The sequence below is a fragment of the Artemia sp. Qi Xiang Cuo genome, chromosome 7 (genome assembly GCF_049724085.1).
Source record: "Artemia sp. Qi Xiang Cuo chromosome 7, ASM4972408v1, whole genome shotgun sequence".
Lineage (NCBI taxonomy): Eukaryota > Metazoa > Arthropoda > Branchiopoda > Anostraca > Artemiidae > Artemia > Artemia sp. Qi Xiang Cuo.
The window spans coordinates 29,924,629-29,949,386 of record NC_142800.1 but is presented as its reverse complement, the minus strand read 5'-3'; the positions used below and the strand labels follow the sequence as shown (position 1 = coordinate 29,949,386).

Sequence of the window (24,758 nt, the reverse complement as noted above, 5' to 3'; positions counted from 1 at the left end):
CCATGTCGATATGCGTGATATCGATACGGTATATATATATATATATATATATATATATATATATATATATATATATATATATATATATATATATATATATATATATATATATATATATATATATATATATATATATGATACCGATACAGCGTACAGCCCTCCTCCAGAGATAACGGAGGGTCATATCGTCATGAAAACCATATCTATTGGACCTTTGAAATCTGTTAATAAAAATGGCTATCTCGAAATTTTTATAGGCCGAATTAGGGGGAGGGGCTTTCAGAGATGGAGGCTAGTTGCCCTCCAATCTTTTTGGTCACTTAAAAAAGGCACTGGCAAATTTAATTTCTGTTCAAATGAGCCATTGAACATTATGATTGTTATGGTAAACGGCTAGGCCTGTTGAAAAAAAAACGGGAGACCGAGTCCCCCTCAAGGAGGGGGACTGTAATTCCCCTGTGCGAGGTTTTTGACCATGCTGATTTCATTTATGTACTTTTTATTTTGATCTGATGCCATTTTTGAGGGTTTCCGACTTTTTTTTTGCAATCATCATAAATTTCAATTTGCAATAAACTTTTACTTTTAAGACGAACCGAAATAAGTTATCATGCCTGAATTAGTGTCACTTGGCAATTGTTTTCCACTTGGCAGTTTTCTTCAAAACGCGTTTTCTAAATTTTAGTTACTATGGGCTCTGGCTCGCTCTTATACTAGGTTGGAGCTACCACTTCAGCTATGATACTGCATGCTTAGTTAAAATATATACTTTCAATAGTAGATATTAGATAGAGGTTACATTGATCTAAAGAACCTTACCAAAATTTGAAAACTTTCTCCTAAAACACTTAAGATTCAGACACCTTCACCCAAGAGTTTCTCCCACCCCCAGGAACTAGGTGCAATTGTATGACCGTTTTTTTTTTTTGCATATTGAAGAAAAAATTTTGGGCGAATGCGATACTCGGAGCAGCGTCTTGTTTGAAAGTGAGGCTGTACATACAGCTTTTCGTTTTGTTTTGAACCGAATGAGACTAACAAGATTTTCACTACAGAATTTGGCCCAATTCAAACCAAACTGTTTTACAGCACAAAATGGCAGAAACTGGTGATTTTTCGCCAAGTTTTCATTACTTAAGAGGGGCACTTGATATTGGAATTTTCCTTCGAGTGAGGTCTCCTAAAATCTACGGCCCTGGTTCAATACAATACCTCCTTAAGAAAAAAGACACACGGTTTTTGTAAATAACCTTGTTGTTTCCGCAGTAAGAGGGAAACTGTTGCACTTCAGCACCCATAATACGTCCAATTATATATTCCATAATAGTCCAAATATATTCTCCAAATAAGGCAAGCAATGGAGCACATTCTCCTCTTTATTGCTTTGAAAGACCTCTTAAGAGTTTCAAAATTGGGGCCAGAAAATGCAAGTCCTGATGCTTCAAGCTAAATAGGTGGGTCAAATTATTCAGAAGCTTATTATCTAGACTTTTACTTTTAAGACGAACCGAAATAAGTTACAATCCCTGAATTAGTGTCAGAACGCAATTGTTTTTCACTAGGTAGCTTTCTTCAAAACGCGTTTTCTAACTTTTAGTTATTATGGGCTCTGGTTTACTACTAGGTTGGAGCTACCTCTGCAACTATAATACTGCATGCTTGGTCAAAAGATATACTTTCAAATGAAGATATTAGATAGAGGTCACTTTGATCTAAATAGCCTTGCCAAAATTTGAAAATTTTCTCCTAAAACACTAGGATTCAGACACCTTCACCGAAGTTTCTCTCGCCCCCGGGAACTATATGCAATATGACCGCTAGTTTTTTTTCTTCAGTCACTATTTTCCAAAAGAAACATCACCACTTAGTTTCTCTGTTCTTGGTTGGATTTTCACACAAGTTTTTAACAGATTTGGGTCTATGGGGTGATTTTTTTTTTTTATTCGAATTAGGAAATTACTGGTTTGATTTAACTGCAAAACCTTAAGTGGATCGCTTTTTCGGATAAGAAAACAATTTTCTAAGGAAAGATAACTAAGAAAACTGCTGACACACTGTGATGTCTGACTAATCACATCTTGCTGATGCCTTGCTAATCTCAAGACTAATCTCAAACCGATAGGAATCAAATTAAGTTTTCCACTTTGTTAATAAACCACCAGACTTTTTTTCATATTGGTGTAACTGCTGTTCACGCTAAATTTGGACTTGCGCATTACTGAAAGCATAATAAAGTAAAAACTATAATCAGTTGGCAATTTCATGTACCATTTGCCTTCAGAAATTTTAAGTATAATTGACTCATGGTAGGAGGGATTGAGGAGTGCTTAAATTTACAGTTATTTCCGTTCAGTAATTTCACCTTCCACTTTCATGCAAAAAAAAAAAGAAGTTAACACCATTCGTATATCCTGCATAAAAAGATTATGTTAGCGAGAAATGGTTTTTATTGATGTAAAAAAAAAGAAAAAAAGTGCAGCCTAGAAATAAACTTGAACGGTAATCAATATTTCTTGCCTACATATTGCATTGTTTCATTTTCACTAACATGAGTTAGAGGTTTGTCCCCATAGAACTCAAAGTCTTTGTATTTCATTTCTCCTAGAACATTAAATCCAAGTTTATTCACGCAAATATGCTTTGTTTGGCCTGCAGTAGCATCAACAATGCAAAGGCGATGACCCAGGTTTTTTGCATGTTCTTCAGAAAGTTTAACCAGCGTTGTGGCTATGCCCATGTTACTGTACTCTGGATTCACGCACAGAAATCCAAAGTAGAAACAGCGGTCCACACCATAATGTCTGAAAATGTCTGGCACCACAGATCTATTCTGTTCGTATACAGAAAGAAATCGTTTGAATTCACAGGATCCCTTGCACTCATCAGTTTCTTTTTCCAGTACTTCGCTCAATGGATTAGTCCTAGAAAAAAAGTCGGTAAACATGTGCATTTTCTACATATTTATAAGGCAAGAATTTCGATAGACTAATCTTTTCTTTTGAAGTTTTGCATGTAGCCTACAGCTACAACTGACCTCGAGGGGGCTCAGCCGCGATTGCGATGGTAATAAACATTCAGAAACAATTGAAATACTGGTGATGGCCAAAAATATGCGTAATAATTTAGAACCTTAGCAAATTTTAGAGCATTGCAGCTAATATTTCTTTCCGGTGAAGTGCCTTATTTCGGTGAGTATTTGACTCGTAGGATAAAAAAATAATATAGGATGGATTCGGCTAAATTCTTGGTCAGTTTTTGCCTTTAACCTAGTCACGCTAATTTTAAGGATGTAAGAATGACAAGATAGTAAAAACTAGAGAGAATCTAGCCTCATTTGTTCTTATTATCCCTAAGGACTAACTTCAAAAAAGATTTAGCTGTTCATGTCCATGACGAACTCAATTTTATCTTCAATCACTTTTGCTCTTTTTTATCACAATTTGCTCTTATTTTGAGAGTCTTGTTTTTTTTTTCTGTGTTATCTAGGTATATATTTTTTGCTTATCTCGGCAAAATGATTTTTTCCCTGAACTTTACAGGCCAAGAATCCCATTTCTTCTTTCATTAATTGTACCTTCCGTGTTCAGTACTTTGATTTTCTAATAATGCAGTCAGGGTTGCCAACTTTTTGGTCCATGAATCCGTCCCATGAACGTCTAAAAATTTTTCATTTTTAGCTAAAACATGTCCATCTAGAAATCTCAAATACTAGGCTATATATATTTTTTTTTTACAAGTTGTATTATTGACCAAAAGACTCTTTGTAAACCCCTTTCAAACAAATATAATGAAAACGAAAAAATATCGAATAAAACATTAAACCAAATGATATGACTAGAATATTGGAAGGCAAAGTGATGACAATGGTCAAATATGGCTCTGAAGCATGGTCACTCTGAAAAGCAGATGAAGCTTTACTAGATGTTTTCCAGAGAAATTGCCTACGGATTGTTCTGTGTACCCGGCTGACTGACCGTATTTGAAACTGCAGGCTGTGCGAAAAATGTGGTTCAATCCCGCTTTCTAGGGCTGTAATGAAAGAAAGGTTGTGATGGCTAGGGGACATTCTTGGGATGAAGGATGACAAATTGCCAAAGATTGTCCTATTCGGCCAACCGTGTAGGGCTAAATGGAAAGCAGATCTTCCTCGTCTAGAGTGGGAGGATGTCAAAGAAAGATTTAAACGAAACGAGAACTTCCTGGGAGGGTGCAAAGAGGGAGGTTTTAAATATATTGAGAGAATAGAAGCGTCCCTAGCTGTGTTGGCCTCAGGTGGCTTGGTGGTCTTTAGGTCCCAAAATTTCTAAAATATGTCACTTTCTTGCCCTTTCACGTCATTGTTCCGGCACGTGGAAATTTGTCCTTTTGGCATAAAATGTGCCCAGGTGGCAACCCCTCTTTTAGTATATTCCTGGGTTCCTATTGATGCGATTTCACGCAAAAGGGGTTTTTGCATAATCCGTCAAGATTTCCTTCGTTCTTAGCTGCAAGTTTAAGCGTCACAGCGGTTCAACGGCTGCTTTGGATATTTCTACTGAGCCACGGAAAATCGCACCAGTTACCCTGAACTGAAAGCTTTGTAGAACCATAAATTACAAGTAACTGAGAAACTAAACATGTTTGTCTGAAGTTTTTCATTAATATTTGACAACATGAGGGCTGTGGTCTTTTAATACAGGATTTTACTATGAGGCCTGGGGGCATATTTCCAAAAGAATGAGCATACAAGAACCATACCTTTTATTAGGCGTAGCTAGCCTAGCTTAATAATGGTTAGCCCTTTATTTTTCCTTGCTTGAATTAGATTTAGCCTATTCATATACATACACTTTTTCAATCTCATAATTTTTTACGCTTCAACGGCTTCAGTGAACCGTTTCTGTGTGACCATTTTTGCGAATGTCCTGCATCCGTTATCCATGAACTGTTATCCGGTTCCGATATCCGAACTAAAGCTATGTGTTAAAATGGCGGAGCGTTACGTCGCCTAATAGGGCGTTTTCGGGTCCTAGCTGATTTATCTACTATGGGCTGCCTCCCCGTAGTGGCATAATATTTGTAAGTAATGAGTCGGAGGTAATAAGCTTGAGAATGTCTGTGCAGGATTTCGACTTGTTGATAGAAGAACATCGCCAAGTGTGGAAAACCATGTTGTGGCCAATATGAGCACAGGATTGCGCAAAGCCTCCATTCATACTGGAGGTTCCCGGGACTTTTTGTTGTCCGGTTCTAAGCCGGCTTAAGCGCTTCGGTGTAGATTTGAGAATATGTGACCCCTGTCCTACACTGGTATCCGGGATCATTGCTTTTCCCGAGGCCAAAATAATTTTAATGATTCAAGAACATGAAAATTGGAACTTGGAATGTTACGACGTTAAAAAATAAGAAAATAGACAGGGTTCCAGGCAAAAATAAGATCTTTGTACTAGAAGATTTTAACGCCCAGGTCGGTAGAAATAGGGAAATGGTATCCTAGCCTAGGTAAATTTGGTGCAGGAAAAGAAAACAGTAATGGCTACAGACTTGCAATTTTGTAGGTATAACGAACTAGTTATAACCAATACAGTGTTTGGTCAAAAAATGGCTCATAAGTTAACGTGGTATTCACGTCATGGTAAGATAGCAAACCTTATTGATTACAATAAACCGAAGACTGGCAAGATCAATACAAAGTACTAGCGTATATAGGAGTGCTGTTATTGATGTTAAAAGTAAACATCACCATCTAGTAGTGTCTAGGGTTAATTTAAAGCTGAAATTTCAGAAGGGTAGCTACCCCCCGAGAAGTTATTGTTGGTAGACTCCAGGATGAGAATTTGAGAGAAACTTCCCAGGAATAGTTGAATCCTATACTTGAGTTTAAAATTTGACAATGTAGGAGATAGTGGGAATAATTTTAGAAAAACAAATTTGTGAAATTACTGATGGTGTCTTAAAGACGAAGAAAGTTAGGACTGCAGCCAGAAAAATTGATGAAAAAGCTTTATGGTTAAAGGTCTAGGCACACGTAGCTGATTTCGGGAACTGATTTCAGCATCAGTGGACAAACGATAGCGGTAAGAAAAAATTGTTTAGAAGAAAATTTTATTGTGCAAAATTTTCAAAACAAAAAATCATGGACACAAATAGTCAACTAAAGTCTATTTATAGTTTCTTCATTAATCCTAGCTTAGTTCTCAGTTTAATTCTCAAGATCAGTTGTCGGGTCTTTCACCACAGATACCTCTGGCTGACTATTTATTTGTATCCCTATTTTTTGGTGATGATCATGATGAAAATCAGCGCTGATTTTGTAAATCTGTTGAAATTTTTTCAACTTCAAATCGACGCCGATTTCCTTTAAAATCGGCGCTGATTTGGAAATCAGTCCCTGAAATCAGCTACGTGTGCCCAGCCCTTAAGAGAGGAGAAGGGGTTTGTACAAAAATTATCTGAGGGATAGAACATATGGAAACAAAAGGAATGCAAAGAAAGTGGAGAAAGCATCAAAATATGAACTAAGGAGGTGTGAAGTGGAGGCCAGGGATAAAATTGCAGAGGATCTGGAAGATGCCGCTAGACGGCATAATATTAAAAATATTGTACTGGCATGTTAATAAATTCAGGAACTAGTCAATCTAGACTTATCCCAGTTAAAGATAGGAACAGGGTTATAATTTGTGATAAGGAAAGAGTTAGAGAGATGGGGAGAACATGAGAATGTGCTAAGCCGAGATAGAGCTGGAGGAAAGATATAGAGGAAAATGTAAAGTGTAATACCTTGGATGTTAAGGAAGATTTCGTTTTACGAGAAAGAATTAGCGACAGTACTGAAAGAATTAAAAATAACAAGGCTCCAGGTGCTGATAATGTGGTAAATTAGTTTCTTAAATATGGCGGCTCTGATGTTAAAATTAAGTTACTGAAGATAGTGAATATGATTTTTGGAAAGGGAAGCATCTAACAGTTTTAGGAAAACCTTAATTAAACCACTGTATGAGAAAGGTGATAATAGTGAGTGTGGTAATTACCGAGGCAGTAGTCTGGTCTCTGTAGGAAGCAGATTACTTAGTAATAAGATACTTTTTAGACTGAGAGGTGCATTAGACAAAGTTTTAAGGGAAGAACAGTGTGGTTTTTGAAAAGACAGAGTATATTTCTACCAAATTTCACTCTTAGATTAATAATGAGAAGCGCCCGAGTTGTGAAACACACTTGGTCCTCACTTTTATAGATTATGAGCAAGCGTTCAATTCCGTTGATAGGAGCTTTAGCAAAGGTCTTATCCTTGTATGGTATACCAGACAAATACATTAAAATGATTAGAGCTATGTACGAGAATAGCACTGCTGCGGTTAAGGTGGGAAATGAAGGTAGCAGCTGGTTTTGTATTGAATCAGGATAAAACAACATTTTACCTTAATTTTCAGTTATTAATTTCTTTTTTTCTGGCTTTAGTTCTGAAAATGCAATTCATGTTATTTGAATATATCAATTCTTTGTTTTCAAAATTTAGGAAATTACGTTTTTGCATATCTTTTAAACCTAATAAATTGAAATTGAGCAAAGTTGTGAAGCTGAAAACAATTTTTTTGTACTTCATTTAAGCAGAAGATCTATTTAAAAAAGTTTCATAAAAGTTTCATCTGTGTTATAAAAGTTTCACTTTTATAACACACAGATAGAGGTCATCAAAGGTCAGGACCCTCTAGAGGGAGAAGGAGTGGATGTAGGTACTTCAAAATACCTTCCCAGGACATACTTTAGGCTGTAGACCCATCCCTGAAAGTTTCACATTTCCGAACCTAACCCCTTTCAAAAATAGCTAAAAGTAGCTAAAGTAGAATTTTACCGAGACAACTTTCGTTATTAAGATGTTTTTCTTAAAATTGAAGGCTAGAAACGTCCCTTAGTTAAGGATTCTAATTAAGCAAAAGAATAGAAAAATGTTAGTGATAAATGGGAAGGCCAAAAAGGCCTTTGTCCTGAGTTTGGTACCAGTTTCCCTTGTTTATTTTCATGAAATCTGTAAATTAACTTACCTATCAGGATAATATTCTGTATTGAAAAGCACTCCGACGACTTGGTTCGTTTCCCTATCCACAGCTACGAAAGAAAAGCCTTGATTTGCCATTTCGTTGAAATACATTTCTGCATGAATATCATGTTCTGGAAAATATTTCATCCGCAAATGTTTACAGGCTGGTTCATTCTTCAAAAAGTTTTGCAGCACCAATTTGACAGCTCCTTCTCTGTGTTCTGGCTGTAGAGCGGAAAAATAGACTTTCTCTTTCAATACCATGTTGTCAGGTCAATTGCTTTTCTGGGACTGAGCGTAAAATCGGTATATATCCCTCTTTAGAAAATTTCACAATGTTGAGAATCTGGCAATCATAAAACCGGTTAAATATTTACTTGCAGAAGTGAAGCAATGAACTGGCTCGCAACAACAAAAGGGTTGATGACACAGAAGCAAGGGAGAAACCACAAGGTTAAATTATCGATGACACAATTTCAGTTCGTCAACAAACCAAATTTCATGGAATTAGTATTATTTCTTCAGCTAGTATGTTTACCTTACGCAAATAAATTGATTTTCACCAAAGATTGCACAGCGTTTATACGCAGCACTATGTTGGGAGGGAGCAGATCGCAAGGTGTAGAAACTACTAAGAAAAATTATTAAAAAATATAGAAAATTTCGGAAGGGGGTTGGACGCAGCCTCCATTTTTGCTTCCCTGCCAAAATGATTGCAATAAATGTCCTCCTTTGGGGTAAAGGGTGATAATAACCTGCTAAGTAAATTGTCCTTTCCAATGATGTTTTTTAAGAAGACAATAACATTAGAATGCCAAATCGAATAGGCCTAATCCAGTGAAACTTACCAAAATTTAACTGTAAGATTTCTTTTCGTCGGTTACATTCTTTATTGAAGTTTCGTTGAAACGTTGATTATAGCATGCTTTTTAGTTTTGTTTTATACAGGAAATAATTGAGTGATTCTGGGAAAACAGCGTTTAATTTCAGTACTTATAGGAATTTTTGAAAATATTGCAGACTTCCAAAAATTCCTCTTGGATTTCACCCTAAAATTCTCATCTTTGATTAAACCTAATTACTCTGTTGCAGAAGGATCTTGCAAATTATGTATCGCGAAAGCATGAATGTTTAACAGCAAAAACCCTAATGAAGAGGTACAAAAACATTAGTTGTCTTGAGATTAAAATGCCTTTTTTGGAATCAGTTACGAATTATTCGTCATGAACTCCCTTGAATTAAATTAATCTAAACCAACCAAGTTTTTACTAGGGAAGTAAAGAGCGAAGTTGAAACTTAAAACGGACAAAAATTATTGCTTCACAGCCTATCTAATATATATCAATAAAACCAGTACAAATAAAGCAACTAAATATGTTTCCCTATGCTTTTAGAATTATAAAAAAACTAGCGCTTTACTGAAAACACATAAATAAAGTATAAAAAACAGGAATATTGATTTGGGAGTCAAAAGTGAGCATGTAGTTTGACAACAATAAACAAATCTATAATGCTTTTCATAGTCTTACACCAATTGTGACATCAGCGACTTTCAGTATACAATTAAAATTATCTTAAGAACATAAGCGTAAAAATTACGAACTGCGAAGTAATTGAACAGCATACCGTAATATTGGATTGATTTATCAGGTAGCATTTTGGTCTCGCCAGTTATAATACCAATAGCAAGTCTTAATTTGTGAGGAATATGCTTTAGTATTACTTGAAATGAAGATCAAATAAGACATAATATGAACTCTGGAAACCCGATTATTTCTCTCTATCAGGGGCGTCGTTTGGGGGTGGCAAGGGGGGGCAGTTGCCCCCCCCCCCTAATGTGGAGAAAAAAATATTATACATCCAATGCATTTTGACTTTCCAGATATTGACCCCTCTTGCCCCCCGCCAATAAAAATGCTGGAGATTCGCCCCTGCTCTCTATACAAACAATGAATTTTAAGCTATGATACAAATTCTAAAGCTAGTTTATAGTCCTAATACTATCAAGATGGCTTTACTTAGAACTTGTGTATAAACTAATCATGACATGTCCCTTTCTGAAACAACACGAGAACCAGTCATTTGAACTGAGCCATTGTGCAGAAGTAATACCAAATTAAACGTAAAAAAAGTAACAATCTTAAAATGGATTCTTTGCTTTATCTTAAAAGGGATTGATCAACAAAAGAGATTGATAATGTTTTTATTCTGTTTGCTTGCTGTACCACTTTGTAATTGGTTTGCTTTTACTGTACCACACTCCTATATTATTTGTGTTTTCAATAAAGTGCCAGTTTAGTATAATCCTAAAAGCATAGGGAAACATAATTAGTTGGTTTATTTGTACTAGTTTTGTTGATATAGGCAATATTAGATAGGATGTGAAGTAATAATTTTTGTCCGTTTTAAGTTTCAATTTCGCTCTTTTTTTTGAAAAATTTTGTATTTTTTTAAATTAATATTTGTTCGTTTTTGATTACAATTCAATGTAGAAAACAACGCTGCCATGGTCTTTTTTTTATCAAACAGTGCGTGGTCAAACAGTTCGTGGTAACGAACTGTAAGTAAGGAGCGACCCGGCTCAATGGTAACCGAAACTCTAGAAAACGGAAAATGCACATGTTTACCGACTTTTTTTCTAGGACTAATCCATTGAGCGAAGTACTGGAAAAAGAAACTGATGAGTGCAAGGGATCCTGTGAATTCAAACGATTTCTTTCTGTATATGAACAGAATAGATCTGTGGTGCAAAACATTTTCAGACATTATGGTGTGGACCGCTGTTTCTACTTTGGATTTCTGTGCGTGAATCCAGAGTACAGTAAACATGGGCATAGCCACAACGCTGGTTAAACTTTCTGAAGAACATGCAAAAAACCTGGGTCATCGCCTTTGCATTGTTGATGCTACTGCAGGCCAAACAAAGCATATTTGCGTGAATAAACTTGGATTTAATGTTCTAGGAGAAATGAAATACAAAGACTTTGAGTTCTATGGGGACAAACCTCTAACTCATGTTAGTGAAAATGAAACAATGCAATATGTAGGCAAGAAATATTGATTACCGTTCAAGTTTATTTCTAGGCTGCACTTCGTGTTTTTTTTTTTTTTTTTTTTTTTTTTTTTTTTTTTTTTTTTACATCAATAAAAACCTTTTCTCGCTAACATAATCTTTTTATGCAGGATATAAGAATGGTGTTAACTTCTTTTTATTTTTTTGCATGAAAGTGGAAGGTGAAATTACTGAACGGAAATTACTGTAAATTTAAGCACTCCTCAATCCCTCCTACCATGAGTCAATTATAGTTAAAATTTTTGAAGGCAAATGGTACATGAAATTGCCAAGGGGGAAAGACCCTCTGAAAGTTATAGAATCTTAATGGAAATCACACCATCATATTCGGCATATAAGAGAGCCCTACTGTAGAGGTTTCAAGCTCCTATCTACAAGAATGTGGAATTTTGCATTTTTTGCCAGAAGAAAGATCACGGATGCGTGTTTATTTGTTTTTTGTTTTGTTTTTTTTTCCCAGTGGTGATCGTATCGACCCAGTGGTCCTAGAATATTGTGGGAGGACTAATTGAAACGGAAATTAGAAGTTCTTGTGCCCTTTTTAAGTGACCCAAAAAAATGGAGGACAACTAGGCCCCCTCCCACGCTCATTTTTTCCCAAAGGCACCAGATCAAAATTTTGAGATAGCCATTTTGTTCAGCATGGTTCAAAATATGATAAGTATGTCCTTTAGGATGACTTAATCCCCCAAAGTCCCCGGGGGGGGGGCTGAAAGTTATGAACTTTACCCAATGTTTGACTTTCTCACAACTCTATTTTTTTAAACAATAAAAAACTTTAGCGTAAAGAACGGGGCGTTGAGAAGGGGACAGCCCCTTTCATATACGGAATAATTTCTGTTCGTTTTAAGTTTTAACGTCGTTCCTTACTTTCTGTTCAAAAAACTTGTTTTTTTATTTAATAACGAACTATAAGTAAGGAGCGACCCGGCTCAATAGTAACCGAAAATCTAAAAACGGAATTTTAATACCAATAGATACATCAATACAATTAGATTCGTATGCTGATTTCAAATATATAAGTTTCATCAAGATTAGTCTTACCCATCAAAAGTTACGTGCCTGAGAAAATTTGCTTTATTTTCAAAAAAGGGGAAAACACCCCCTAAAAGTCATAGGAGAGTTGAGAAAAATTCTAGGGTTTAAGGGTTTAAGGTTTTACATTTGTATGATTTTTGTTTTTTCATTTTGTGGTAAGGATCTAGGTAGAAGATTAGATTAGAAAGGAGTTTTAATCTTGGTATAAAAAATAAAGGAAAGATGGGTTATATATTTATGGAATAAGATTAAATTTTAAGTTAAATATTTCGAACTTTCAATGAAGTGTTTGATTTTAGACTTTAATTAGAATTTTTAGATTATACTAGTTAGCTTCAGGATTTGTTCAGTATTTTTAAGTTTATATATTAGGTAAGATTTAAATTTAATTGAATAATTAGAATGTAAAAAATAGTCATAGAACCTAAATGAATATCACACCATCAGATTTGGCGTATCATTAAACCCTACTGTAGAGGTTTTAAGCTTCTATCTGCAAAAACGTAGAATTTGTATTTTTAGCCAGAAGAAATATCACGGATGCGGGTTTATTTGTTGTTGTTGTTTTTTTCCAGGGATGATCGTATCGACCCAGTGGTCCTAGAATATCGCAGGAGGGCTGATTCGAACTGAAATTAAAAGTTATAGTGCCCTTTTTTAGTGACAAAAAATAGAGGGCAACTAGGCCCCCTCCCACGCTTATTTTTTCCCAAAGTTAGCCGATCAAAATTTCGAGATAGCCATATTGTTCAGCATGGTCGACAAATATAATAACTATGTCTTTGAGGATTACATAATCCCCCACATTCCCGGGGGGAAGGGCTGCAAGTTTTGTGCTTTGCCCAATGTTTACATATAGTATTGATTATTGGGAAGTATACAGACGTTTTCAAGGGGATTTTTTTCTTGTAGTTGAGGGGGGGGGGGTCGGGGGTTACGTGGGAGGATTTTTCATGTAGGAAGTTTTCATGGGGGGCGGGACATTGCTATGAAGGGGGCGCCGGATTTCCCAGCATTATCTAAAAAAAAGATCAGAAATTAAATAAAAAACAATTTTTTTTGCTGAAAGTAAGGAGCAACATTAAAACTTAAGACCAACATAAATTATTACGTGTATGATTGGGTTTACCCCGTAGTCATTACCTCGCTCTTTACGCTAAAGTTTTTTTTTGTACTTTCATCAAAGCTATTTATTCTAATTAAAGGCCTCTGTGATTAAGAGGTCATTCTTAATGAATTGGAACAAAATTGTAACTTTAGCGTAAAGAGGGAGGTATTGACTAGGGGGCGAATCCCCTAATATCCGTAATAGAAATCTACGAATATAGAAGTTTGTTGCGTAAGTTAATTCGTAAGTTACGTCAGATCAAAATTTCGAGAAAGCCATTTAGCCAAAAAAAAGTAAAATTAATATGCAAATTTCGTTTTAATTATTCATGTACGGTGAGCCAAAATCAAAGCTGAATTAATTCAAAAATGTTCAAAAATTAAATTAGAAAAACAAGTTTTTTTAACTGAAAGTAAGGAGCGACATTAAAACTTGAAACGAACAGAAATAAATCCGTATACGGAAAGGGCTGTCCCCTCCTCAACGCCTCGCTCTTTGCGCTAAAGTTTTTTATTGTTTTAAAAAATAAAGTTGTGAGACAGAGTCATACTAAAATTTTTAATTAGTAAATTTTTATTAAGTGTATTAGGGTTTCGCCTCCCTAGTCAATACCTCGCTCTTTACGCTATGCTTCAAATTTTGTTTCAATTCTGTAAGAATGACCCCATAATCACAAAGACCGTTAATTAGAACAAATAGCTCTGATGAAAGTACAAAAAAACTTGGGATCTCTGAGTCTCTAGTACAGTGAAGGACACGGAGGGAAGAATTTAATTTTAAGTCGGGTTTGAAAGGGGAAGACTTAAAAAGGATTAGGAAATTTAAGGGGAGGGTCGATTAATATTGTGGGAAGGGAAAAGAAATTTAGGGGTCATAGTGTTAACCCAGTCCCTTGTCCGATGTGTTGAACTTTGAGCTTTGTCAATGAACTCTCTGAAAATAATCTAGTGAATAATCCGGAAGTTCATTATTTTGTGAATGACCTGAAAAGTTATTTATTTTGTTGGATATAAATATGGTAGTTTCAATTTTATTATTTTAGTTTTTCTACTGAAGACGGTCGCTGTATATGTGACCGAAATATCTAGACTTTTGTACCTGTTTTTTCACTCTCTAAATAAATGGATTTATCCCAATTTGAAATTTTATTTGTTCAGTTATTTCTTGTTAAAAATTATGCATTAAATCCCGTTATTCACGTTTTCGCAAGCCAAGCCCATGTTTATTACCGTACAACTGAGGCCGTTTAACTGAGCCCTCATTCAAAAGAACCCCCGATTTTTGCAAAACCTCCTTTTTTCTCAGCCCTTATGCAACCCAGGGGCATCTTCTCAGCAAAAATATCAAAACGCGCAAAGGGAAAATTCTATTTCGGGAAACTATTGTTCCCAAGGCAAATATGCAATTAGGGAAATTCTGAAAATACGGCGTTTTGGAGACAAGACTATGCAATGGAAAAAAAAACAACAACAAAAACACGCCTGAATAGAAGAAAGGTATGAGACCTAACAGACAATTCTAGGGAGGGAGGAGTGGTATTAAAGATAGATTTAAAGCGTTCTAAGAGGTATCTTAGAAGGACTTTTAATGAAAATTAATTAAAAAAACTTTTTCCACAAAAAAAATTTTCAAAGAAAAGTAAAGAACTCCATTAAACAAAAATGAGCAAAAATAAAATCAAATAATCAACCAAGCGTGAAACTACCACAAATCAGCATCGATAAATAAATGAAACCCAAAACGAACAGAAATTACAATAAATAATAGAGTCAAACTCAAAACGAGCAGAAATTAACATAAGTTGGGTTCGAAACCCCTATGCCTTCCCAAGGCCAGAACAAAATTTGTACTTTACTGAAAAAAATATAAATGTTCTTACTTTTATAACTTCACTTGATCAACTAATATTAAAATTTTAATGACTAAATTTCAGTATATGTATATTAAACTGACATTGCACACTTATTTGTATTTTTCAGTAAAGTGCAAATATTGTTCTGGCCTTGGGAAAAATTTGTTAGTGTTAAGAAAAACTTGCTACTTCTGACAGAAGACTTGTTATCATAAGCAAAGAAAATGTTACTTCTAAAATAAATTTGTTATCTTCGACAGAGGAGTTGCTGCTATTAGAGAACATTTGTTACTATTAAGAATAAAAACTGTTACTTCCAAGAGAAATTTGATGATATTAAGTAAGACTTTTTTAGTATTAAGGAAAAGGTTGTTGCTTTTAAGAGAAAATTTGTTAGTGCTAAGAAAAACTTGCTACTTCAGACAGAAAACTTGTTATCATAAACAATAAATTGTTACTTCTAAGAGAAATTTATTATATTTGACGGAAAACTTGCTACTTCTAAAAGAAAAATTTTTATTACTGACGAAAAAATTGTTACTTCTAAGAGAAATCTTTGACGTAAAACTTATTAATTGTATATTTTCCTTGGGAACAATTTCTCGAAATAGAATTTCCCCTTTGTCTGTTTTGCTATTTTTGGTCAAAAAATACCCCCGGGGTTGCATGAGGGCTGAGACAAAAAGAGGCTATGCAAAAATCGGGGTTCTGTTGAATGACGGCTCAGTTAAACGATCTCAGTTGCACGGTTATACACATGGGCTTGGCTTGCAAAAACTTGAATCATGGGATTTAAAGGCATAATTTTCAACAAGATTAAATAAAAAAAACAAGGTTTTTAAACTGAAAGTAAGGAGCGACATTAAAACTTAAAACGAACAGAAATTATTCCGTATATGAAAGGGGCTGTCCCCTCCTCAACGCCTTGCTCTACGCTAAAGTTTTGTATTGTTTTAAAAAGTAAAGTTGTGAGACAGAGTCAAACTTTAGCGTAAAGAGCAAGGCGTTGAGGAGGGGACATCCCCTTTCATATGCGGAATAATTTCTGTTCGTTTTAAGTTTTAATGTCGCTCCTTACTTTCAGTTTAAAAAACTTGTTTTTTTTTTTATTTAATTTCTGATCGTTTTTTAGTTAATGCAGCTTTTATTTTGGTTCACTGTCATTGAATAAGTAAACAAAATTTTGTTCCAATTCTTTAAAAATGACCCCTTAATCACAAAGGCCGTTAATTAGAATAAATAGCTCTTATGAAAGTACTAAAAAATCTTTGGCTTAAAGAGCAAGGCATTGACTAGAAGGTGAACCCGATCATATAGCTAATATTTTTTTTGTTCGTTTTAAGTTTTGATGTTGCTCCTTACTTTCAGTTGAAAAACTTTTTTTTTATATTTAATTCTGATTTTTTTTTAAATAATGATGTGAAATCCGGCGAACCCTTCATAGCAATGTCCCTTCCCCCATGAAAACTTCCTTCATGAAAAGATCCTCCCATATAACCCCCGACCCACCCCCACCCCCCCACTACCCGAAAAAATTCCCCCTGAAAACTTCTGTATACTTCCCAAAAACCAATACTATATGTTAACAATGGGTAAAGATCATAACTTTCAGCCCTTCCCCCGGAGGCTTCGAGGGATTAAGTCATCCTAAAAGACATAGTTACAATATTTTCGACCATGCTGAACAAAATGGCTATCTCAAAATTTTGATCGGGTGACTTTGTGGAAAAAAATGAGAGTGGGAGGAGGCCTAGTTGCCCTCCATTTTTTTTTTGGTCACTTAAAAGGGGTACTAGAACTTTTAATTTCCTTTCGAATGAGCCCTCCCATGATATTCTAGGTCCACTGGGTTGATACGATCACCCTTGGGGAAAAGAAAAAAAACAAAACAAAAAAACAAATAAACACGCATCTGTGATCTTTCTTCTGGCAAAGAATGGAAAATTCCCCGTTTTTGTAGATAGGAGCTTGAAACCTCTAGAGTAGGGTTCTCTGATACGCTGAATATGATGGTGTGATTCTTATTAAGGTTCTATAACTTAGGGGGTTTTTCTCCCTTTTTCCGAAAATAAGCCAAATTTTCTCAGGCGTGTAACTTTTAATAGGTAAGATTAAACTTGATGAAACTTATATCTTTGAAATCAGAATTAAAATCTGATTCTTTTGATGTATCTATTGGTATAAAAATTCCGTTTTTTAGAGTTTCGGTTACCATTGAAAAGGGTCACTCCTTACTTACAGTTCGTTACCACGAACTGTTTGAAAATGCCTGAAAGATTACGTGGGTGGGGGGGGGGGGAGAGGTGATGTCATAAAGGAGCATAGTGTTCCGTTGTGGGGTGAAATACTTGGAGTATCAAACTTTAGCAAAGAAATGGGCGACTTCTCTGTTATCAAGTAAACAACCCTGTTTAATGAGATTCACTAGCTTTTTCGGTGAGAAAGGATTGAAAATGCTCTAGAGATGATGAGGACTTGTGCCAGTGTGGATGATGGAGCGGGGGGGGGGGGTGATGCCATGGTGGTTTGGAGTGTTTTATGCGTTGCAAAAACTTGAATCAGAGGGTTGAAGCAAGAGGGTTTTGAATCAGAGGGTTTTTAACAAGAAATGACTGAAAGTTGTCTTGGGGGGATTTTTCCATAGTGATAGGTTTTTTTTTCCCGTTTTAGTTTTTGTTTGTCGTGTTTTAACTGCTTTTTTCTGTGTTTTTAATAACACAGATTTTTCTGTGTTTTCTGTGTTATTGGGGTTTTTTCCCCGTTTTATTTTTTGTTTGTCGTGTTTTAACTGCTTTTTTCTCTGTTTTTAATAACACAGATTTTTCTGTGTTTTTGTGTTATTGTGGGTTTTTTTCCCGTTTTTTTTGTTTGTCGTGTTTTAACTGCTTTTTTCTGTGTTTTTAACAACACAGATTTTTCTGTGTTTTCTGTGTTATTGTGGGGTTTTTTCCCGTTTTATTTTTTGTTTGTCGTGTTTTAACTGCTCTTTTCTGTGTTTTTGATAACACAGTTTTTTCTGTGTTTGTAAACTTGCTTGAAATAATAAAACTTTTATTTACACAGTCTGTGTTTTTGTGATTTATTGTTCAGCACGACTAAAGCATGCATTTTCCGTTTATCGTTATAAATACCTTAGTAATAATTGACAATATTATTTGGCATCACTACCTAAAAGCGTTGCTTAATGAAGAGATGAAATTTCCCTAGGTAGATGTTTCCCCGAGTGCATACCAATTATCCGTGTCAATTATACAGGCGCACAAAACATGCCAATCTAGAAAACGAAACAGGAGAATTTACCCCACATGCAAAAGGTTAATTTTAGAATGTAATGAATAGGACAAAATACTGGAAATGGCTTGTTTGTCATGTTGCTTAGAGCACGTTCCCCATGGAAGAAAATTGACCGGGCGAAAAATAAAATGCTAAAAAGGGGTATTATCTGGTAGTGATGATTGCGCAATCCAAACCTGACCTTACATAAAGTGTGCATTGTCATTAAGTTAAAGAAAGACAAATGTGGTGAGCATTTCGGGCGTAAAATGCCAAAAAGTACTACGTGACAGTGATGGGCAATCATTACGTAAGGTGTGTGCTGTCGTTATTTTACAAGCGGGGATTCCCCATGGGTTCCTATCGCATGGTCACATACAATTGAATCAAACATAATACACGTCACCGTTTGAAACAAAGTAATTCGTGTGACGTCATTGGAGTCCAGAGGAGTGTGTCGTGACCAAATTGCGTAGTTGTGATGGCTTGAGGGGTTGGTAATTCCATTTAACTGACCCTTTAAAGGCGAGTGTGTGTCGCGTGATGTAACAGGGCGCTGCTTGAAATCATGTCTAGAAACAGGGCGATCATGGGAATACACAGAGATGTGTCGCGTGATGTAACATGCGTTTGAAATGGGTGTGTGGCTCGTTGTGTAACAGGGCATGTCACAGAAATACTATGTACCTATTTAAAGCGTGAGGGTGTATCCCGTGATGTAACAGGGCTGTCATAGAAATACACAGGGGTGTGTCACGTTACGTAACAGGGCTCCGCTTGAAATGCAATACTATTTTCCCTATTTCTGTCGTGAAGTCAGAGGACTCCGCTAGAAATCCTGCCAGATGACTGCATTGTACGCTGCGAGGGACTAGGACCTCCCCTTATTAATTTTCCTTATTTAATACTACTTTTCTATTATCCCGACCCCATTCCAAGTAATCATACTGAAACACCTGGGAATCTTTTCAGGGATGTGAATTTTGCCTAGAAACAGGGCTCTCGCGGGAATTTTGCTAGGGCTTTCATCGGAATTTTTCACAGGGATGTCGTGACGTCAGAGGGCTGTCATCGGAAAAGGGATAGAGCTTTCATCAGATCTGAAGTGCGCCTGATACTTTTATAAACCTCCAGTTAAGGGCTTTGGATCATAATTATTGCAATGGTACTGTTTTATGCTTCTAAAATCGTCCACTTAAGAAGTGGTATCAAAAGCACCGTTTTTAGTGCTATATGGCACTTTTGGATGATAAAAATGATAAAAAGCACGTAGATATGGGTAACAGGTTTAGAATAAGCCTTCCCGGGATATGCTTTAAAAAAATGAACGCATCACATTTGCAAAAATAGTGGATTATTTGAAAAGTAGTCGTAAGAAGGGACAAACCATGATTGAAGAAAAACAAAATCCAAGCTGGAATCCAGCGAATGATAATGTAATTTGAAGTCCAGCGCTGTAATAACAGAACCACGCCTCTAATAAAGTAGTTTCATATATTGGTGTTTGTAGGACTTTAATTGCGTTGCTTATTAAGGGGCCTGCAGGATGAATTTGGGGGAGGTGTTCTTGCAAACCTCTAGTAAAGTGTTTTGGACCATAATTATTACAATGATACCGATTTATGCTTCCAAGATTTTCCACTTAAGAAGTGGCACCAAAAATATTGTTTTTAGTGCTCTATCCCACTCACGAATGATAGAATTGATAAAAGTTGATTAATTTGAATAGAATGATAGAATTGATAATTGATGAATTCTGGTAGCCCACTAGCCCCAGATTTTCTTCTTGAGACATGGCACCAAAAGTGCCATTTTAAGTGCCATTGAAACTTGCAGATGGTGGAATTTATAGGAAGCACGTAGATATAAGCAATACATTTTATATAAGCTATCAAGGTTCTATCTATGACGTTCTGGTAGCCCGATAGCCCCACCCCTAGAGAAATGGCATATAAAGTGCCTTTTTTCGTGCCATATGGCACTTGCAGACAGCAGAATTTATATAAACCCCATACATATTAGAAATAGCTTTTGAATGATCTCTTATAATAACCATCTCTTTATGATGCTCTAGTAACCCGCACGGCCTGGAAAAGAGAAGAAGAAAAAAAAAAGATCGTTTTACCATTTTTTAGCTTTTAGTTATTATAGGCTGTGGTTCCTTTTAAGATAAAGCAACAATCAATTTTAGGATTTTCTTTATTTTTTTACGTTTAATTTGGTATTACTTCTGCACAATGGTTCAGTTTAATGACTGGCTCTAGTTTTGATTCTGAAAAGGACATGTCATGATTAGCTTGTACACAAGTAAGGCCATCTTGATGGTATTAGGACTATAGACTAGCTTTAGAATTTGTATCATAGCTTGAAATTCACTCTTGTATAGAGAGAAATAATCGGATTTCCAGAGTTTATATTATGCCTTATTTGATCTTCATTTCAAGTAATACTAAAGCCTATTTCTTACAATTTAAGACTGTATATTATCCACTATTGGTATTATACTGCTGGTGAGACCAAAATTCTGCTTGATAAATCAATCCAATATTTCTGTAGGCTGTTCAATTACATCGCGGAGATTAAAAAAATTTAGTTTTACGCTTATGTTTTTAAGACAATTTTAATTGTATACTGAAAGTTACCAATGTCACAACAGGTGGAAGACTTTGAAAAGCTTTATAGACTCATTTAGTGTTGTCAGGCTACATACTCACTTTGGACTCTTAAATCAACAATCCTGTTTTTTATACTTGACTTTTGTGTTTCCAGTAAAGCGCTTCTTTTGTAAAATCGTAAAAGCATAGGGAAACATATTTAGTTATGTTTAAACAAAATGGACTATTTTAAACTAAATTGTCATAGCACAATTTCAACCAGATGCATTTGGTGAAAAGAGGGGTAGTTAGCGGGGGGGGGGGTCCTACCTGACCTCCATCACTATTAACTCTTAAAAGGGAGCCAGAACTTCCAGTTTGAACCAAATGATCCACCTCTAAAGCTTATACAGCCATCTCTTCCATAAGAACCTTAAATACTCCAGGGGCATAAATTACAACCCTCGCCCTTAGGCTCTAGTGGTTTGTATCAACCTCGAAAGCCTTGTTATAGGATATTCGGGCTATTTTGAATAAGAATACTGTCTCAAAATATCTGTTGCATACATCTCAGGGAAACACGACGTGTTTGTGTGTGTGGGGGTGGGGTGGTAGCTTCGCTTTGATCACTTTTACTCTTAAAAAGGGCACTAAAACTTATGATTGTCAATCCAATGGGTCCCCTTCAAAGCATATAAGAGAAACCTTTTTTAAGAACCTTATATGCCCCAAGGGCATGACTTGCAATGCTGTCCCTGAGATCTGTCGGGGGTTTGTTATCCACAGACATAATTTCCGAACCTTTCAACTACGTTCAACAAAATGGCTATATCAAAATGTTGATCGGAAGTGTTTGGGGAAATAGTGGGCATGAGAGGGGGGTTAGTTGCCCTCCAACCATTATTGACTATTAAAAAATTGCACTAGCCCTTTCAATTTCCAATCGAATGACCCTTTTTGAAATTTCTACAAGACAAATTCCTATGAAACCTTATATGCCCCCAGGGCATAACTTACAACCCTTGCCCTGAGGGCTGTGGAGGGAGTCTCACCCTTAATGACATAATTTCCAGACCTTTCTACTACATTGAACAAAATAACTATCTCAAAATGTTGATTGAACGTGTTTGGGGAAATGGTGGGCGTGAGAGAGGGGTTAGTTGCCCTCCGATCACTTTCGACTATTAAAAATGGCACTAGTCCTTTGAATTTCTAATCGAATGATCCCTTTTTTAAGTTTCTACGACAACACATTCTATAAAAAACCTTATATGCCCCCAGGGCATAACTTACATCCCTTGCCCGGATGGTTGTGAGGGGAATGTCATCCTCAATGACACAATTTCCAGACCTTTCAACTACGTTGAACAAAAATTGCTATATCAAGATTTTCATTAAATATTTTTGGGGAAATGGTGGGCGCGAGAGGGGGGTTAGTTGCTCTACAATCACTTTCTACTATTCAAAAGGGTACTAACTCATTCAATTTCCAATAGAATGAGCCCTTTTTTAAGTTTTCTACGACAACACATTCTATAAAAACCTTATATGCCCCCAGGGCGTAACTTACAACCCTTGCCCCTGAGGGCTTGGGGGGTGGCATCCTCTAAGATATAATTTCCGTATCCTTTAACTACGATGAACAAAATGGGTATCTTCAAATTTTGATTGGATGTGTTTGGGGAAGTCGTGGGCATAGAAGGAGTGTTAGTTGCCCTGCAATCACATTCAGCCATTAAAAAGGGCACAAGCTCCTCCAATTTTCAATAAAGTGAGCTCTTTTCAAAGTTTTTACTCGTTCGATACGAAGTGCCCTGGTCTAAAAGAAACCAAAGAAAAAATAATACATTGTGCCCACATTGTTCTTTACTTAGGCAGAGCTATTGCGCTGCCAATGATGTGTTGTTTGGCTATTGTTCTCTTTTTTGGTTGTTGCTTATATTGTATTTTTTTTATCCCCCTTTTATCCCTGGCCATAGAGCTTTTCGAGGGGGAGTATGAGTATTATATTTGAAATCTGTATTTATTGGTTAACAAAAAACTTTGAATTCTGCAACAAAGATCCTAGTTCTAACTGAGTAATTAAATAAAAAAAAGTTTTTTTTTAACTGAAAGTAAGGAGCCACATTAAAACTTAAAACAAACATAAATTATTTCGTGAACGAAAGGGGCTGTCCCCTCCTCATTCCCTCGCTCTTTAGGAAAAGTTTTTTTATTCTTTTAAAAAACAAAGTTGTGATACAGAGTCAAACTTTAGCGTAAAGAGCGAAGCGCTGAGGAGGGGACACCCCCGTTCGTATAAGGAATAATTTCTGTTCGTTTAAGCTCTAATGTCGCTCCCTACTTTCAGTTAAAAAAGTTGTTTTTTTTATTTAATTTCTGAACGTTTTTGAATTAGCGCAAGTAGTATGCGTCGTCTGGATTCTGAGCCTTTATGTTCCTTCCTATGTCATTTGGGGCCTTTACGTTCCTTCCTATGCTATTTGGGGCCTTTACGTTCCTTCCTATGCTATTTGGGGCCTTTACGTTCCTTCCTATGTCATTTGGGGCCTTTACGTTCCTTCCTATGCTATTTGGGGCCTTTACGTTTCTTCCTATGTCATTTGGGGCCTTCCTATGCTATTTTCAAAGAGAGTGAGTATCCTCTCACATGGTCTAATGCTTCTATGGAAGCTATAGCAATTGCAACGTTATTCTATAGAAGCTCTACACCTTTTCAAAGAGATTCAGAGCTCCCTCACTTGGCATATGGAATTCTATGGAAGCTATAGCAAGGACTGGTTTGGTGGGTATAGTATGGTTTGGTGGATATAGTCTGGTTTAGTTTTTCAAAGAGAGTTAGCATTTGACATTTTTGCAAAAAGGGATTCGCAAATTGGACACTATGAACGATATGAATTAATGTTTTGAATAATAGGAGTGTGAATGATTCTAATTAGTGATTGGATTGTATGAAGGGGGAAAAAAAGGATTAAACTGATTATCATTTAAGGTAACCCCGAAGGAGTTGTTAACTGTACTGTGGTACGAATTGCTTGAGAAAAACCCAAGTGAATTAGTTGAAAATAAAGTTTTAACAAGAAATGTCTGAAAAGTTTTTTTTTGGGGGGGATGGAGCGAGGACAGATTGTTTTAGTTAAATGGAGTCGAGTTGCACGAGGATTCAGTAGCACGAGGGTTCAGTTGTATGGGGTTTCGGTTATACAGGGGTTCAGTTACATGGGGGGTTCAGTTGCACGGGGGTTTAGTTAAATGAGGCTTGAGTTGCGCGGGAGTTGAGTTGCACGAGGGTTCAGTTGCATGGGGGTTCAGTTACATGCGGATTCAGTTACATGGGGATTAGTTAAATGCACTTGAGTTGCATAAGCTCGTTGGAAAAAAATTGGAGGTCATACTTAAACAGTTCTATTAAGAGCTATTGCTATGGAAGATCTTTCCATGGAGAGGGCTCTGGATTTCCCGGCATTATTTAAAAAGCTTCCTATGCCAATTAAACAAAAGTTTTGGATATTTTTTGTCAGTTTGTAGTTTACGCACTAATATCAATATTTGTAACGATTCTATTTGAACTTTCTCCAAGTTGATCAAATTGATCTCAAAAGGGTTCATGATAAAAAAAAATGTTTGTAGTTTACACACTAATATCAATATTTGTAGCGATTCTATTTGAACTTTCTCCAAGTTGATCAAATTTATCTCGAAAGGGTTCATGATAAAAAAATAATAATCATCATCTATAAATAAATGAAACCCAAACCGAAAAGAAATTACAATAAATAATTGAGTCAAACTCAAAACGAGCA

At 36.0% G+C, this 24,758-nt stretch overlaps 1 protein-coding gene and 1 long non-coding RNA gene across 2 annotated transcripts; one reads left to right on the top strand and one right to left on the bottom strand.

Moving 5' to 3' along the window:
• Positions 1-2,424: 2,424 nt before the first annotated feature.
• On the bottom strand, positions 2,425-8,348 carry LOC148950150 (uncharacterized). Its single transcript, XM_089091475.1, has 2 exons — positions 8,022-8,348; positions 2,425-2,921 (listed from the first exon to the last, which is right to left on the bottom strand). Exons 1-2 carry the CDS (start codon positions 8,279-8,281, stop codon positions 2,504-2,506), a joined length of 678 nt encoding a protein of 225 aa, XP_088947601.1. The 5' UTR covers positions 8,282-8,348; the 3' UTR covers positions 2,425-2,503.
• A 127-nt stretch (positions 8,349-8,475) lies between these two features.
• Positions 8,476-11,136, top strand: LOC148950149 (uncharacterized). The gene is made up of 2 exons (XR_016141955.1): positions 8,476-8,636; positions 10,660-11,136. It is a non-coding gene; the product is annotated as an uncharacterized LOC148950149 (long non-coding RNA).
• The last annotated feature ends 13,622 nt before the right edge of the window (positions 11,137-24,758 follow it).

Bases quoted from the DNA above. Each gene is read 5' to 3' on its own strand.
- LOC148950150 (XM_089091475.1), bottom strand. From the start codon at position 8,281: ATGGTATTGAAAGAGAAAGTCTATTTTTCCGCTCTACAGCCAGAACAC. The intron at 2,922-8,021 runs GTAAGTTAATTT...CTTTTTTTCTAG, and splicing joins ACAGAATATTATCCTGATAG to GACTAATCCATTGAGCGAAG.